Source organism: Cyanistes caeruleus, chromosome 35, assembly GCF_971803275.1.
Source record: "Cyanistes caeruleus chromosome 35, bCyaCae1.hap1.1, whole genome shotgun sequence".
NCBI lineage: Eukaryota > Metazoa > Chordata > Aves > Passeriformes > Paridae > Cyanistes > Cyanistes caeruleus.
The window spans coordinates 1,048,229-1,066,402 of record NC_141736.1 but is presented as its reverse complement, the minus strand read 5'-3'; the positions used below and the strand labels follow the sequence as shown (position 1 = coordinate 1,066,402).

Here is an 18,174-nt window from a genome sequence, read left to right as displayed (position 1 = left end):
TCCCGGATTTTTCCGGGATTTTTCCCGGCCTTTTCCCGGATTTTTCCCGGATTTTTCCCGGCCTTTTCCTGGATTTTTCCCGGCTTTTTCCGGGATTTTTCCCGGCCTTTTCCGGGATATTTCCCGGATTTTTCCGGGATTTTTCTGGGATTTTTCCCGGATATTTCCCGGATTTTTCCCGGATTTTTCTGGGATTTTTCCCGGATATTTCCCGGATTTTTCCCGGCCTTCCGGGTGATTTTCCCGGGATTCTCCCGCTGCAGCTGGGCTCGTACCCGCGGCTGCGGGAGGAGACGGAGCGCATCGTGAGCACGCACATCCGGGAGCGCGAGGGCAGAACCAAGGAGCAGGTGAGCGGCAATTCCCAACATTCCCAAAAATTCCCAACATTCCCAGCATTCCCAAAAATTCCCAACATTCCCAGCATTCCCAGAATTCCCAAAAATTCCCAACATTCCCAGCATTCCCAACATTCCCAGCATTCCCGGAATTCCCAACATTCCCAAAATTCCCAAAATTCCCGACATTCCCAGCATTCCCAATATTCCCAGCATTCCCGGAATTCCCAACATTCCCAAAAGTTCCCAGCATTCCCGGAATTCCCCACGTTCCCAAAATTCCCGGCATTCCCAAAATGCCCAAATTCCCAAAATTCCCAGCATTCCCGGAATTCCCGACATTCCCGGAATTCCCAGAATTCCCCACATTCCCAAAATTCCCGGCATTCCCAAAATTCCCAACATTCCCCACATTCCCAGAGCGGCAGTTCCCAAAATTCCCAGAATTCCCAACATTCCCGACATTTCCAACATTCCCAGCATTCCCAAAATTCCCAAAATTCCCAACATTCCCAAAATTCCCGACATTCCCGACATTTCCAACATTCCCAGCATTCCCAAAATTCCCCACATTCCCAAATTTCCCAACATTCCCAACATTCCCAACAATTCCCAACATTCCCGACATTCCCGACATTCCTGACATTCCCAGCATTCCCAAAATTCCCAAAATTCCCAGAGCGGCAGTTCCCAAAATTCCCAGAATTCCCGAAAATTCCCAACATTCCCGGAATTCCTGGAATTCCCAAAATTCCCGACATTCCCAGCATTCCCAACATTCCCAATATTCCCGCAATTCCCAACATTCCCGACATTCCCAGAGCGGGAATTCCCGACGTTCCTGGAATTCCCAACATTCCCAAAAATCCCCAAAAAATCCCCAAAAATTCCCAAAATTCCCGACATTCCCGAATTCTTCCTCAATCCCAACATTCCCAACATTCCCAATTATTCCCAACATTCCCAATTATTCCCAAAATTCCCGGAATTCCCGGAATTCCCGGAATTCCCGGCGTTCCCTGGTTCCCAGATCCTGCTGCTGATCGACATCGAGCTCTCCTACATCAACACCAACCACGAGGATTTCATCGGATTCGCCAAGTGAGTTCCTTCTCCATGGAAAATTCCTGGAATTCCCGGAATTCTCCCGCTTTTTCCATCCCAAAATTCCCAAAATTCCCAAATTCTCCCACTTTTTGGGGGATTTCCATCCTAAAATTCCCAAAATTCCCGGAATTCTCCCGCTTTTAACATCCCAAAATTCCCAAATTTCCCAAATTCTCCCGCTTTTTTTGGGGATTTCCGTCCCAAAATTCCCAAAATTCCCGGAATTCCCGGAATTCTCCCGCTTTTTCCACCCCAAAATTCCCAAAATTCCCGGAATTCTCCCGGTTTTTTTGGGATTTCCATGGAAAATTCCCGGAATTCCCGGAATTCTCCCACTTTTTCCACCCCAAAATTCCCAAAATTCCCAAATTCCTGGAATTCTCCTGCTTTTTTGGGGGATTTCCATGGAAAATTCCAAAAATTCCTGGAATTCTCCCCCTTTTTTTGGGACTTCTCACCTAAAATTCCCAAAATTCCTAGAATTCTCCCACTTTTTTTGGATTCCCACCCAAAACTCCCAAAATTCCTGGAATTCTCCCACTTTTTTTGGGGATTTCCATGGAAAATTCCCAAAATTCCCAAATTCTCCCACATTTTTGGGCATTTCCCACCCAAAATTCCCAAATTCCTGGAATTCTCCCCCTTTTTTTGGGACTTCTCATCTAAAATTCCCAAAATTCCCAGAATTCTCCCACTTTTTTTTGGGATTCCCACCCAAAATTCCCAAAATTCCTGGAATTCTCCAGCTTTTTTTGGGATTTCCATGGAAAATTCCCAAAATTCCCGGGAATTCTCCCGCTTTTTTTGGGATTTCCACCCCAAAATTCCCAGAATTCTCCCGCTTTTTTTGGGATTTCCATCCCAGAATTCCCAAATTCCCAGGTTTTCTCCTGGAATTCCCAAATTCCCGGGAATTTTCCCCCTTTTTTTGGGATTTCCCACCCAAAATTTCCCAAAATTCCAGGAATTCTCCCGCTTTTTTTGGGATTTCCATGGAAAATTTCCAGAATTCCCAGAATTCTCCCGCTTTTTTTGGGATTCCCACCCAAAATTCCCAAAATTCCTGGAATTCTCCAGCTTTTTTTGGGAATTCCACCCAAAATTCCCAAAATTCCCGGAATTCCCGGAATTCTCCCGCTTTTTTTGGGATTTCCCACCCAAAATTCCCAAAATTCCTGGAATTCTCCCGCTTTTTTTGGGGATTTCCATGGAAAATTCCCAAAATTCCCAAATTCTCCCACATTTTTGGGCATTTCCCACCCAAAACTCCCAAAATTCCCTCAGATTCTTTGGGAAAACCTCAGGAATTCCCCAAAAATCCCCCAAAAAAATCCCCAAAAATTCCCAAAAATCCCCAAAAATCCCCAAAAACCCCTTCCCCTTCCCTTTTCCCGACCTTTTCCCTCCTCGAATTCCGGGAATTTTTCCCCGGATCTTTCCCCTCTTTAAATCCCCGGATTCTTTTCCTGCTTTTTCCTGGAATTTTCTCTCTTTTCCCTCTTTTTTTCCCTTTCTCTTTCTCTTTTTCTCTCTTTTTCCGTCGTTCCTGGTCGCTTTTCCCGCTCTCTCCTCCCGTTTTTCCCCGGGATCCGTCGGGGTTTTCCGGAATGTTCCGCGGCTCTCCCGGCCCAGCTGTTTCACTGAGCAGCCCCCGGCCTCCGGGTGGGTACCGGCGCCAAGCCCGGGGGTTCCCGGGGGTTCCCGGAATTCCGGGAGATTCCCGGGGATTTCTGGGGGATTCCTGGGGATTTCTGGGAGATTCCCAAGGATTTCCATGGATTCCTGGAGAGATTCCCGGGGATTCCGGGGGATTCCGTGGATTTCCATGGATTTCTGGGAGATTCCCATGGATTCCTGGAGAGATTCCCGGGGATTTCCAGGGATTTCCATGGATTTTTGTGGATTTCTGGGAGATTCCCTGAGAGATTCCCGGGGATTTCTGGGAGATTTCCCGGGGATTCCCGGGGGTTCCCGGAATTCCGGGAGATTCCGGGGGATTCCAGGAGATTCCCGGGGTTTTCCATGGATTTCTGTGAGATTCCCGGGGATTTCCATGGATTCCCGGAGAGATTCCCGGGGATTTCCGGGGATTTCTGGGAGATTCCTGGGGATTCCCGGGGATTTCTGTGGATTTTTGTGGATTTTCGTGGATTTCTGGGAGATTCCCGGAGATTCCCGGGGATTTCCGGGGATTTCTGGGGATTTCCGGGGATTTCTGGGGATTTCCGGGAGATTCCCAGGGATTTCTGGGAGATTTCCGGGGATTTCTGGGAGATTCCCGGGGATTTCCGGGGATTTCTGGGAGATTCCCGGGGATTTCCGGGGGATTTCCGGGGATTCCCGGGGATTTCTGGGAGATTTCCATGGATTTCCGTGGATTTCCGGGGATTTCTGGGGATTTCCGGGGATTTCTGGGGATTTCCAGGAGATTCCCAGGGATTTCTGGGAGATTTCCAGGGATTTCTGGGAGATTTCCGGGGATTTCTGGGGATTCCCGGGGATTTCCGGAGAGATTCCCGGGGATTCCCGGGGATTCCCGCAATTCCGGGCAATTCCCGGGGATTCTGGGGGATTCCCGGGGATTCCCGGGGATTTCTGGAATTCCGGGCGATTCCTGGGGATTCCCGGAGAGATTCCCATGGATTCCCGGGGATTTCTGGGAGATTCTGGGGGATTCCCGGGGGTTCCCGGAGAGATTTCCATGGATTTCCGTGCATTTCTGTGGATTTCCAGGGATTTCTGGGAGATTCCTGGGGATTTCTATGGATTTCTGTGGATTTCTGGGAGATTCCCAGGGATTCCCGGAATTCCGGGCGATTCCCGGGGCTTCCTGGAGAGATTCCCGGGGATTTCCGGGGATTTTTGTGGATTTCCGGGGATTTTTGTGGATTTCCGGGGATTTCTGGGGATTTCCGGGCGATTCCGGGGGATTCTGGGGGATTCCCGGGGATTTCTGGGAGATTCCCAGGGATTTCCATGGATTTCTGTGGATTCCCGGGGATTTCCGGAGAGATTCCCGGGGATTCCCGGGGATTCCCGGAATTCCGGGCGATTCCCGGGGATTTCTGGGGGATTCCCGGGGGTTCCCGGAGAGATTCCCGGGGATTTCCGGGGATTTCCGGGAGATTCCCGGGGTTTTCCATGGATTTCTGTGAGATTTCCAGGGATTCCCGGAGAGATTTCCGGGGATTTCTGGGGATTTCCGGAGATTTCCGGGGATTTCCGGGGATTTCTGGGAGATTCCCGGGAGATTCCCGGGAGATTCCCAAGGATTCCAGGAAATTCCCAGGGATTCCCATGGATTCCCATGGATTCCCGGGAGATTCCCAGGGATTCCCGTGGATTCCCGGGAGATTCCCGAGGATTCCCAGGATCCTGCTCAGGGATGGGAGCCGGGAGATTGGAATTGGGATCCCGGAATTTTCCCTTTGGAATTTTCCCTTTGGAATTTTCCCTTTGGAATTTGGGATCCCGGAATTTTCCCTTTGAGATTTGGGATCCTGAAATTTTCCTTTGGATTTGGGGGATCCTGGGAATTTTCCCTTTGGAATTTTTGGGATCTGGGATTTTTGGGATCTGGGATTTGGGATCTGGGAATTTTGGGATCTGGAATTTTTGGGATCTGGGATTTTTGGGATCTGGGATTTTTGGGATCTGGGATTTGGGATCTGGGAATTTTGGGATCTGGGATTTTTGGGATCTGGGATTTGGGATCTGGGATTTGGGATCTGGGATTTTTGGGATCTGGAATTTGAGATTTGGGATTTTTGGGATCTGGAATTTCTGGGGATCTGGGATTTTTGGGATCTGGGAATTTTGGGATCTGGGAATTTTGGGATCTGGGATTTTTGGGATCTGGGATTTTTGGGGATCTGGGATTTTTGGGGATCCGGGATTTTGGGATCTGGGATTTTTGGGATCTGGGATTTTTGGGATCTGGAATTTGGGATCCGGGATTTTGGGATCTGGGATTTTTGGGATCTGGAATTTTGGGATCTGGGATTTTTGGAATCTGGGATTTTTGGGATCTGGGATTTTTGGGGATCCGGGATTTTGGGATCTGGGATTTTTGGGATCTGGGATTTTTGGGATCTGGAATTTGGGATCCGGGATTTTGGGATCTGGGATTTTTGGGATCTGGAATTTTGGGATCTGGGATTTTTGGAATCTGGGATTTTTGGGATCTGGGATTTTTGGGGATCCGGGATTTTTGGGATCTGGGATTTTTGGGGATCGGGAATTTTTGGGATCTGGGATTTTTGGGATCTGAGATTTTTGGGGATCTGGAATTTTTGATCTGGGATTTTTGGGATCCGGGATTTGGGATCTGGGATTTTTGGGATCTGGGATTTTTGGGATCTGAGATTTGGGATCTGGAATTTGGGATCTGGGATTCGGGATCCGGGATTTTTGGGGATCTGGGATTTTTGGGATCTGGGATTTGAGATTTGGGATTTTGGGATCTGGGATTTTTGGGATCTGGGATTTTTGGGATCTGGGATTTGGGATCTGGGATTTTTGGGATCTGGAATTTTTGGGATCTGGGATTTTTGGGATCTGGAATTTTTGGGATCTGGAATTTTTGGGATCTGGGATTTTTGGGATCTGGGATTTTTGGGATCTGGGATTTTTGGGATCTGGGATTTTTGGGATCTGGGATTTGGGATCTGGGATTTTTGGGATCTGGGATTTTTGGGATCTGGGATTTGGGATCTGGGATTTGGGATCTGGAATTTGGGATCTGGGATTTTTGGGATCTGGGATTTTTGGGGTCTGGAATTTTTGGGATCTGGGATTTTTGGGATCTGGGATTTGGGATCTGGGATTTTTGGGATCTGGAATTTGGGATCTGGGATTTTTGGGATCTGGGATTTTTGGGATCTGGGATTTGAGATTTGGGATTTTTGGGATCTGGGATTTTTGGGATCTGGGATTTTTGGGATCTGGGATTTGAGATTTGGGATTTTGGGATCTGGGATTTGGGATCTGGGATTTTTGGGATCTGGGATTTTTGGGATCTGGGATTTGGGATCTGGAATTTTGGGATCTGGAATTTTGGGATCTGGGATTTTTGGGATCTGGGATTTTGGGGATCAGGAATTTTTGGGATCTGGGATTTTTGGGATCTGGGATTTGGGATCTGGGATTTTTGGGATCTGGGATTTGGGATCTGGGATTTTTGGGATCTGGGATTTTTGGGATCTGGGATTTTTGGGGTCTGGAATTTGGGATCTGGGATTTTGGGGATCTGGGATTTTTGGGATCTGGGATTTTTGGGATTTGGAATTTTTGGGATCTGGGATTTGGGATCTGGGATTTGAGATCTGGGATTTTTGGGATCTGGGATTTGGGATCTGGAATTTTTGGGATCCGGGATTTGGGATCTGGGATTTGGGATCTGGAATTTTGGGATCTGGAATTTTGGGATCTGGGATTTTTGGGATCTGGGATTTTGGGGATCTGGGATTTGGGATCTGGAATTTTGGGATCTGGAATTTTGGGATCTGGGATTTTTGGGATCTGGGATTTTTGGGGATCTGGGATTTTGGGATCTGGGATTTGGGATCTGGGATTTTGGGATCTGGGATTTGGGATCTGGGATTTGGGATCTGGGATTTTTGGGATCTGGGATTTGGGATCTGGGATTTTTGGGATCTGGGATTTGGGATCTGGGATTTTTGGGGATCTGGAATTTGAGATCTGGGATTTTGGGATCTGGGATTTGGGATCTGGAATTTGGGATCTGGGATTTGGGATCTGGGATTTGAGATCTGGAATTTGAGATCTGGGGTTTGGGATCTGGGATTTTTGGGATCCGGGATTTGGGATCTGGAATTTTTGGGATCCGGAATTTTTGGGATCTGGGATTTTTGGGATCCGGGATTTTTGGGATCTGGGATTTTTGGGATCTGGGATTTTGGGATCTGGGATTTTTGGGATCTGGGATTTTGGGATCTGGGATTTGGGATTTGGGATTTTTGGGATCTGGGATTTTTGGGATCTGGGATTTTTGGGATCTGGGATTTTGGGATCTGGGATTTTTGGGGATCTGGGATTTTTGGGATCTGGGATTCCACCTGAGAGGAAATCCTCGGGAATTTTGCCTCTGGAATTCTCTCTGAGGGGAAATCCTCGGGAATTTCGGCTCTGGAATTTTGGCTCTGGAATTCCCCCCTGGGTCTCCCCTCGGGATCAGCCCCTCCCCCCCCAAAATTCCCCTTTTTCCCCCTGAAATTCCCATTTTTCCCCCAAAATTCCCCTTTTTCCCCCCAAAATTCCCGTTTTTCCCCCAAAATTCCCATTTTCCCCCTGAAATTCCCATTTTCCCCTCGAAATTCCCGTTTTTCCCCCAAAATTCCCATTTTTCCCCCCTAAAGTTCCCATTTTCCCCCCTGAAATTCCCATTTTCTCCCCAAAATTCCCGTTTTTCCCCCCAAAATTCCCGTTTTCCCCCCAAAATTCCCATTTTCCCCCCTAAAATTCCAGTTTTTCCCCCTAAAATTCCCATTTTCCTCCCCAAAATTCCCGTTTTCCCCCCAAAATTCCCATTTTCCCCCCAAAATTCCCGTTTTTCCCCCCAAAATTCCCATTTTTCCTGCCAAAATTCCCGTTTTCCCCCCAAAATTCCCATTTTCCCCCCTAAAATTCCAGTTTTTCCCCCCAAAATTCCCATTTTCCCCTCCAAAATTCCCATTTTCCCCCTAAAATTCCCATTTTTCCCCCCAAATTCCCATTTTCCCCCCTAAAAATTCCCATTTTCCCCCCAAAATTCCCATTTTCCCCCCAAAATTCCCATTTTCCCCCCAGAATTCCCATTTTTCCCCCAAAATTCCAATTTTTTCCCCTGAAACTCCCATTTTTCCCACCAAAATTCCCATTTTTCCCGCCAAAATTCCTGTTTTTCCCCCCAAAATTCCCATTTTCCCCCCTAAAATTCCAGTTTTTCCCCCTAAAATTCCCGTTTTTCCCCTCAAAATTCCCGTTTTCCCCCCAAAATTCCCATTTTTCCCGCCAAAATTCCCGTTTTTCCCCCAAAATTCCCATTTTTCCCCCCTAAAGTTCCCATTTTCCCCCCTGAAATTCCCATTTTCCCCCCAAAATTCCCGTTTTTCCCCCCAAAATTCCCGTTTTTCCCCCCAAAATTCCCATTTTCCCCCCTAAAATTCCAGTTTTTCCCCCTAAAATTCCCATTTTCCCCCCCAAAATTCCCGTTTTTCCCCTCAAAATTCCCATTTTTCCCCCCAAAATTCCCATTTTTCCCCTGAAACTCCCATTTTCCCTACTGAAATTCCAATTTTTCCTGCCAAAATTCCCGTTTTTCCCCCAAAATTCCCATTTTCCCCCCCAAAATTCCCGTTTTTCCCCTCAAAATTCCAGTTTTTCCCCCCAAAATTCCCGTTTTCCCCCCAAAATTCCCATTTTTCCCCCCTAAAATTCCAGGTTTTCCCCCTAAAATTCCCATTTTCCCCCCCAAAATTCCCATTTTTCCCCTCAAAATTCCAATTTTTCCCGCCAAAATTCCCATTTTTCCCCCTGAAATTCCCGTTTTTCCCCCTTTTCCCAGCGCCCAGCAGCGGAACACCCAGACCAACAAGAAGCGAGCGATCCCAAACCAGGTACAGCCAAAAAAAAAACCTCGGAATTCCGGGATATCCCAAAAAAAAACCCCTGGAATTCCGAGATATCCCAAAAAAACCCCCCTGGAATTCCGGGATATCCCAAAAAAAAACCCCCTGGAATTCCGGGATATCCCAAAAAAACCCCCAGAATTCCGGGATATCCCAAAAAAAAACCCCCGGAATTCCGGGATATCCCAAAAAAAACCCCCGGAATTCCGGGATATCCCAAAAAAAACCCAGAATTCCGGGATATCCCAAAAAAAACCCCCGGAATTCCGAGATATCCCAAAAAAAAAACCCTGGAATTCCGAGATATCCCAAAAAAAACCCTGGAATTCCGGGATATCCCAAAAAAAACCCCCGGAATTCCGGAATATCCAAAAAAAAAACCCCGGAATTCCGGGATATCCCAAAAAAACCCCCCTGGAATTCCAGGATATCCCAAAAAAAACCCCCGGAATTCCGGGATATCCCAAAAAAACCACCCCAAATCCGGGAATTTGGGATCAAACCGGGCGGGAAAACCCTCGGGAAGGAGGGGGGGAGGGGAGGGGGGGAGGGGGGGAATTCCCAAGAATTCCAGGAATTCCCAACCCTTTTTTTCCCCGTGGGAATTTCCTTTCCCGGGTTTTTTATTTTTTTTTCGGGAATTCACGCCGGGATCGTTCGTGAACCGCTCGTAACGGGAATTTTTTCTGCTGTTTTCCCGCTTTTTTTCTCCCCTGGTTTTCCTCTCATTTCCCTTTTTCTCTTCCCAATTTTTTTTTCCCCTTACATTTCCCACTTTTTTTCCTCTTTTTTTCCTTTTTTCCCCACTTCTTCCCCACTTTTTTCCCTTTTTTCCCGCTTTTTTCCCCACTTTTTTTCCCGATTTTTTCCTTTTTCCTCGCTTTTTTCCCGATTTTTTCCCGCTTTTTTCCCCGCTTTTTTCCCTTTTTTCCTGCTTTTTTCCCGATTTTTTCCTTTTTCCTGCTTTTTTCCCGCTTTTTCTCCGCTTTTTTCCCGCTTTTTTCACTTTTTCCCGCTTTTTTCCTGCTTTTTTCCCACTTTTTTCCCCTTTTTTCCCGCTTTATTCCCGCTTTTTTCCCACTTTTTTCCCACTTTTTCCCCTTTTTTCCCCCTTTTTTCCCTTTTTTCCCACTTTTTTCCCGCCTTTTTCCCGCTTTTTTCCTGCTTTTTTCCCGCTTTTTTCCTTTTTCCCCGCTTTTTTTCCCTTTTTTTCCCACTTTTTTCCCGCTTTTTCCCCTTTTTTCCCGCCTTTTTCCCGCTTTTTTTCCTGATTTTTTTCCGTTTTTCCTCGCTTTTTTCCCGTTTTTTTCCCACTTTTTTCCCGCTTTTTTCCTTTTCCCCTGCTTTTTTCCCGCTTTTTTCGCACTTTTTCCCTGCTTTTTCCTGTTTTTCCCGCTTTTTTCCCGCTTTTTTCCCGCTTTTTTCCCGCCTTTTTCCCACCTTTTTCCTGCTTTTTTCCTGCTTTTTTTCCCACCTTTTCCCCTTTTTTCCCCGTTTTTTTTCCGCTTTTTTCCTGCTTTTTTTCCCGCTTTTTTCCTGCTTTTTCCCCACTTCTTCCCCTTTTTTCCCGCCTTTTTCCCGCTTTTTTCCTGCTTTTTTCCCGCCTTTTTCCTGCTTTTTTCCTGCTTTTTTTCCCACCTTTTTCCCTTTTTTCCCGCTTTTTTCCCACTTCTTTCCCACTTTTTCCCCTTTTTTCCCGCTTTATTCCCGCTTTTTTCCGTTTTTCCCGCTTTTTTCCTGCTTTTTTCCCACTTTTTTCCCCTTTTTTCCTGCTTTATTCCCGCTTTTTTCCCCTTTTTTCCCACTTTTTCCCCTTTTTTCCCACTTTTTTCCCGCTTTTTTCCCTTTTTTCCCGCCTTTTTCCCGCTTTTTTTCCTGATTTTTTTCCGTTTTTCCTCGCTTTTTTCCCGTTTTTTTCCCACTTTTTTTCCGCTTTTTTCCTTTTCCCCCGCTTTTTTCCCGCTTTTTTCGCACTTTTTCCCTGCTTTTTCCTGTTTTTCCCGCTTTTTTCCCGCTTTTTTCCCGCCTTTTTCCCACCTTTTTCCTGCTTTTTTCCTGCTTTTTTTCCCACCTTTTCCCCTTTTTTCCCCGTTTTTTTTCCGCTTTTTTCCTGCTTTTTTTCCCGCTTTTTTCCTGCTTTTTCCCCACTTCTTCCCCTTTTTTCCCGCCTTTTTCCCGCTTTTTTCCTGCTTTTTTCCCGCCTTTTTCCTGCTTTTTTCCTGCTTTTTTTCCCACCTTTTTCCCTTTTTTCCCGCTTTTTTCCCCACTTCTTTCCCACTTTTTCCCCTTTTTTCCCGCTTTATTCCCGCTTTTTTCCCTTTTTTTCCCCGCTTTTTTCCCGCCTTTTTCCCACTTTTTTCCTGCTTTTTTCCCACTTTTTCCCCTTTTTTCCCGCCTTTTTTCCCGCCTTTTTCCCTGCCTTTTTCCCGCTTTTTCCCTGCTTTTTTCCCACTTTTTTCCCACTTTCCTCGCTTTTTTCCCACTTTTTTCCTTTTTCCTCGCTGTTTTCCCGCTTTTTTCCCGCTTTTTTTCCCACTTTTTCTCCTTTTTTCCCATTTTCCCCCTTTTTTCCCTTTTTCCCCTTTTTTTCCCCACTTTTCTCGCACTTTTTTCCCGATTTTTTCCCGCTTTTTTCCTGCTTTCTTCCCACCTTTTTCCCCTTTTTTCCCACTTTTTTCCCTTTTTCCTTGCTTTTTTCCCGCTTATTTCCCACTTTTTTCCCGCTTTTTTCGCACTTTTTTTCCCACTTTTTTCCCTTTTTTTTCACGCTTTTCCCCCGCTTTTTTTCCCCTTTTTCCCCCTTTTTTCCTGTTTTTCTCCTGCTTTTTTTCCCGCTTTTTTTCCCGCTTTTTTTCCCTTTTTTCCCCACTTTTTTCGCACTTTTTTTCCCGCTTTTTTCCCTTTTTTTCCCCCTTTTTCCCCCATTTTTTTCCCTTTTTCCCCCTTTTTTCCTGTTTTTTTCCCGCTTTTTTCCCTTTTTTCCCGCTTTTTTCGCACTTTTTTCCCGCTTTTTTCCCGCTTTTTTCCTGCTTTTTTTCCCACCTTTTTCCCTTTTTTCCTGCTTTTTTCCCCACTTTTTTCCCCTTTTTTTCCCATTTTTTCCCCTTTTTCCTCCTTATTTCCTGCTTTTTTTCGCCCCTTTCTTCTTCCTTTTTTCCCCACTTTTTTCCTTTTTTCCCGCTTTATTCCCGCTTTTTTCCTGCTTTTTTCCTGCTTTTTCCCCGCTTTTTTCCCTTCTTTTCCTACATTTTCCCCCTTTTTTGCCTTTTTTTCCGCTTTTTCCCACTTTTTCCCCCGCTTTTTTCCCGCTTTTTTCCTTTTTTTCCCGCTTTTTTCTCCTTTTTTCCCCCTTTTTTCTCTTTTTTTCCCTTTTTTTCCTGCTTTTTTCCCACTTTTTTTTGCTTTTTTTCCCGCTTTTTTTCCGCTTTTCCCCCTTTTTCCTTCTTTTTTCCCTTTTTTCCCACTTTTTCCCCGCTTTTTTCCCCCTTTTTTCTCTTTTTTTCCCTTTTTTTCCCACTTTTTTCTCTTTTTTTCTCTTTTTTTCCCGCTTTTTTCCCACTTTTTTTCCCTTTTTCCCCCTTTTTTTTGCGCATCCAAAGGGGGAGATCCTGGTAAGTACCAACGGAACGGGAAAAACGCCGGGATAACATTCCCAAAAATTCCCAAAAATCCCCAAAATTCCCCAAAAAATCCCCCAAAAATCCCAAAAATTCCCAAAAAAATCCCCAAAAATTCCAAAAATTCCAAAAAAATCACCAAAATTCCCAAAAAATCCCCAAAAATCCCCAAAAATCCCCAAAATTCCCAAAAAAATCCCAAAAAATCCCAAAAAATTCTCAAAAAAATCCCCAGAAATCCCAAAAAAATCCCAAAAAATCCCAAAAATTCCCCAAAATCCCCAAATTTCCAAAAAAAATCCCCAAAAATTCAAAAAAAAATCCCAAAAAAATCCCAAAAATTCCCCAAAAAAATCCCCAAAAAAATCCCGAGAATCCAAAAAAATCCCCAAAATTCCCAAAAAAATTCCCAAAAAATCCCCAGAATCCCAAAAAATTCCCAAAAATCCCCCAAAAAATCCCCAGAATTCCCAAAAAATTCACAAAAAATCCCCCAAAAATCCCAAAAATCCCCAAAATTCCCAAAAATCCCCCCCCAAAAAATCCCCAAAAATTCCTAAAAATTCCCCAAAAAAATCCCCAAAAATTCCCAAAATTCCCAAAAATCCCAAAAATCCCTCAAAAACCCCAAAAAAATCCCCCAAATTCCCAAAAATCCCAAAAATCCCCAAAATTCCCCAAAATCCCCCAAAAAACCGGGAAAATCGCGCAAAAATTCCCCAAAATCCCCCCAAAAAATCCCCCAAAAATCCCCAAAAAATTCCCAAAAAATCCAAAAAATTTCCCAAAATTCCAAAAAAATCCCAAAAAATTCCCAAAAAATCCCAAGAATCCAAAAAAATCCCCAAAATTCCCAAAAAAATTCCCAAAAAATCCCCAGAATCCAAAAAAATTCCCAAAAATCCCCAAAAAAATCCCCAGAATTCCCAAAAAATTCCCAAAAAAATCCCCCCAAAATCCCCAAAATCCCAAAAAATCCCCAAAATTCCCAAAAATCCCCCCAAAAATCCGAAAAAATCCCGCAAAAATTCCCCAAAATCCCCCAAAAAATCCCCGAAAATTCCCAAAAAATCCCCCCCAAAAAATCCCCAAAAATTCCTAAAAATTCCCCAAAAAAAATCCCCAAAAATTCCCAAAAATCCCAAAAATCCCTCAAAAACCCCAAAAAAATCCCCCAAATTCCCAAAAATCCCAAAAATCCCCAAAATTCCCAAAAATCCCCCAAAATACCGGGAAAATCGCGCAAAAATTCCCCAAAATCCCAAAAAAAATCCCCCAAAAATCCCCAAAAAATTCCCAAAAAATTTCCCAAAAAATTTCCCAAAATTCCAAAAAAATCCCAAAAAATTCCCAAAAAATCCCAAGAATCCAAAAAAATCCCCAAAATTCCCAAAAAAATCCCCAAAAATTCCCAAAAATCCCCAAAATTCCAAAAAAATCCCTAAAAAAATCCAAAAAAAACCCCAAAAAATTCCCAAAAATCCCCCAAAAAATCCCAAAAACATCCCCAAAAAATTCCCAAAAATTCCCAAAAAATCCCCAAAACCCAAAAAAATCCCCAAAATTCCAAAAAATCCCCCAAAACATCCCAAAAAAATCCAAAAAAATCCCCAAAAAATAAAAAAAAAATCCCCCCAAAAAATCCCAAAAAATTCCCAAAAAATCAAAAAAATCCCAAAAAATCCCAAAAAATTCCCAAAAATTCCCAAAAAATCCCCAAAAATTCCCAAAAATCCCCAAAAATCCGGGATGGATCCCTGGGAGGTTTTTTTTGGGATGGGATTCCCGGGAGATTCCCAAAGTTTGGGAAGCAGGAGGGGAAAATAAAATCTTTGGGAATTTTTGGGATTCAGCCCCGAACGGAGGAGATTCCCTGGATTTCCTTGGGAATTCACCGAGGGAAAACCGGGAATTCCAAACCTGAACTGGGAATTCCAAACCCAAACTGGGAATCCTGATCCGAACTGGGAATCCTGATCCACACCGGATCTTCCACCATCCCGCAATTCCCCCCAGGATTCCCCCAGAATTCCGGAATTCCCATCGGGATCCCCCCAGAATTCCAGGATTTCCCCCAGAATTCCAGGATTTCCCCCAAAATTCCGGAATTCCCCCCGGGATCCCCCCAGAATTCAAGGATTTCCCTCAGAATTCCGAAATTCCCACTGGGATCCCCCCAGAATTCCAGGATTTCCCCCAGAATTCCGGGATTTCCCCCAGAATTCCGGAATTCCCACCAGGATCCCCCCAGAATTCCAGGATTTCCCCCAGAATTCCGGAATTCCCACCGGGATTCCCCCAGAATTCCGGAATTCCCACCAGGATCCCCCCAGAATTCCGGAATTCCCACCAGGATCCCCCCAGAATTCCAGGATTTCCCCCAGAATTCCGGAATTCCCATCAGGATCCCCCCAGAATTCCAGGATTTCCCCCAGAATTCCGGAATTCCCATCAGGATCCCCCCAGAATTCCAGGATTTCCCCAAGAATTCTGCAATTCCCACTGGGATCCCCCCAGAATTCCGGGATTTCCCCCAGAATTCCGGAATTCCCACCAGGATTTCCCCCAGAATTCCAGAATTCCCACCGGGATCCCCCCAAAATTCCAGGATTTCCCCCAGAATTCCTCGATTCCCACTGGGATCCCCCCGGAATTCCGGAATTTCCCCAGAATTCCAGGATTTCCCCCAGAATTCCGGATTTCCCATCGGGATTCCCCCAGAATTCCAGGATTCCCCCAGAATTCCGGGATTTCCCCCAGAATTCCCATCAGGATTCCCCCGGAATTCCGGAATTCCCACCGGGATTCCCCCGGAATTCCGGAATTTCCATCAGGATCCCCCCAAAATTCCGGGATTTCCCCCAGAATTCCGGAATTCCCATCAAGATTCCCCCAGAATTCTGGAATTCCCACCAGGATTTCCCCCAGAATTCCGGAATTCCCATCGGGATCCCCCCAGAATTCCGGAATTCCCATCAAGATTCCCCCAGAATTCTGGAATTCCCATCAGGATTCCCCCAGAATTCCGGAATTCCCATCGGGATCCCCCCAGAATTCCAGGATTTCCCCCAGAATTCCTCGATTCCCACCGAGATCCCCCCGGGAATTCCGGGATCCCTTTGCCGATCCCGGCGGGATTCGGGATCTCCCCGGGAGGGGGGGGAGGGGGGAGGGATTTGGGGCGATCCCGGAGCGGGATCCCGGAGATTCCGGAACGTTCCAGGTGATCCGGAGGGGGTGGCTGACCATCAACAACATCAGCATCATGAAAGGGGGATCCAAGGAATATTGGTTCGTGCTGACGGCGGAGTCGCTCTCCTGGTACAAGGATGAGGAGGTAGAGCCGGGAATTCCGGGAATTCTGGGAATTCTGGGTGAAAAAACGGGAATTCTGGGTGGAAAAATGGGAATTCTGGGGGAAAAAATGGGAATTCTGGGAATTCTGGGTGGAAAAAACGGGATTTGGGGTGGGAATTCCCGGGAGGATCCAAGGAATGTTGGTTCGTGCTGACGGCGGAGTCGCTCTCCTGGTACAAGGATGAGGAGGTAGAAACGGGAATTCCGGGAATTCCGGGAATTCTGGGAATTCTGGGAGGAAAAATGGGATTTGGGGTGGGAATTCCGGGAATTCTGGGGGTTTGGGAGGGGAAATAATGGGATTTGGGAAGGGAATTCCAGGAATCCGTGTGGGAATTCCGGGAATTCCGTGGTTTTTCCCCCCTTTTCCCAGGAAAAGGAGAAGAAGTACATGCTCCCTTTGGACAACCTGAAAATCCGGGATGTGGAGAAGGGATTCATGTCCCAAAATCCCAAAAAATCCCAAAAAAATCCCAAAAATTCCCCAAAAAAAAATCCCCAAAAAAGCCCAAAAAAATTCCCAAAAAATCCCAAAAAAATCCCATAAAAATCCCAAAATAATCCCAAAAAATCCCAAAAAAATCCCAAAAAATCCCCAAAAAATCCCCAAAAAAATCCCCAAAAAATCCCTAAAAATCCCAAAAAAATCCCAAAAAATCCCAAAAAATCCCCAAAAAATCCAAAAAAAATCCCAAAAAAATCCCAAAAAAATCCCAAAAAATCCCCAAAAAAATCCCAAAAAAATCCCAAAAAATCCCAAAAAAATCCCAAAAAATCCCCAAAAAATCCCAAAAAATCCCCAAAAAAATCCCAAAAAAATCCCAAAAAATCCTAAAAAATTTTGAATCTCAAAATCCAAAAAACCCAAAAAAATCCCAAAAAAATCCCCAAAAAATCCCAAAAGAATCTCAAATAATTCCCAAATAATCCCAAAGCAGTCCCAGGAAAGGCGGATCCAGGGATCCTTCCCGGAGCAATTCCAGCATCCTGAACTCCAGAATTCCCAGGATTTTTTTGGGATCCATTCCGTGTTTTTCCCCCCTTTCCCCAGGAAAAGGAGAAGAAGTACATGCTCCCTTTGGACAACCTGAAAATCCGGGATGTGGAGAAGGGATTCATGTCCCAAAATCCAAAAAAATCCCAAAAAAATCCCAAAAATTCCCCAAAAAATCCCCAAAAAATCCCCAAAAAAATCCCAAAAAATCAAGAAAAAAAAAAATACCCAAAAAATCCCAAAAAATCCCAAAAAAATCCCCCAAAAATCCCAAAAAAATCCCCCAAAAAAATCCCCCAAAAATCCCAAAAAAATCCCCCAAAAAAATCCCCAAAAAATCCCAAAAAAATCCCAAAAAATCCCCAAAAAATCCCAAAAAAATCCCCAAAAAATCCCCAAAAAATCCCAAAAAATCCCCAAAAAATCCCAAAAAAATCCCAAAAAAATCCCAAAAAATCCCCAAAAAATCAAAAAAAAATCCACAAAAATTCCCAAAAATTCCCCAAAAAATTCCCCAAAAATCCCAAAAAAATCCCAAAAAATCTCAAATCCCAAATAACTCCCAAATAATCCCAAAGCAATCCCAGGAAAGGCGGATCCAGGGATTTTTCTCGTAGGAATTCCAACAGGATGAGCTGGGAATTTCCCACCGAGACTTTTCCAGCGGAATTTTGGGAATTCCCAGGATTTTTTTGGGATTCATTCCGTGTTTTTCCCCCCTTTTCCCAGGAAAAGGAGAAGAAGTACATGCTCCCTTTGGACAACCTGAAGATCCGGGATGTGGAGAAGGGATTCATGTCCCAAAATCCCAAAAAATCCCAAAAAAAAGTCCCAAAAAAATCCCAAAAAAATCCCCAAAAAACCCCAAAAAATCCCAAAAAAATCCCCAAAAAATCCCAAAAAAATCCCAAAAAATCCAAAGAAATCCCAAAAAAATCCCAAAAAATCCAAAGAAATCCAAAAAAAATCCAAAAATAATCCCAAAAAAATCCCCAAAAAAATCCCCAAAAATCCCAAAATATCCCAAATAATCCCAAAAAATCCAAAAAAAAACCCCAAAAATAAAAAAAAAATCCAAAAAAATCCCAAAAAAATTCCAAAAAATCCCAAAACTCCCAAAAAAATCCCAAAAA

At 44.7% G+C, this 18,174-nt stretch overlaps 1 protein-coding gene across 3 annotated transcripts in view; it reads left to right on the top strand.

Annotated features, from left to right (window-relative positions):
• DNM2 (dynamin 2) overlaps positions 1-18,174 on the top strand; it is a 78,660-nt gene that overhangs the window by 43,230 nt on the left and 17,256 nt on the right. The window contains exons 11-16 of one of the 3 annotated variants that reach the window (XM_086871361.1): positions 264-350; positions 1,369-1,439; positions 3,078-3,107; positions 9,010-9,061; positions 12,673-12,684; positions 15,914-16,027. In XM_086871361.1, the coding sequence (XP_086727487.1) occupies positions 264-350; positions 1,369-1,439; positions 3,078-3,107; positions 9,010-9,061; positions 12,673-12,684; positions 15,914-16,027 (366 nt within the window). The remainder of the gene's footprint in view (positions 1-263; positions 351-1,368; positions 1,440-3,077; positions 3,108-9,009; positions 9,062-12,672; positions 12,685-15,913; positions 16,028-18,174) is intronic. The other 2 variants (XM_086871362.1, XM_086871363.1) reach the window with 2 other exon arrangements.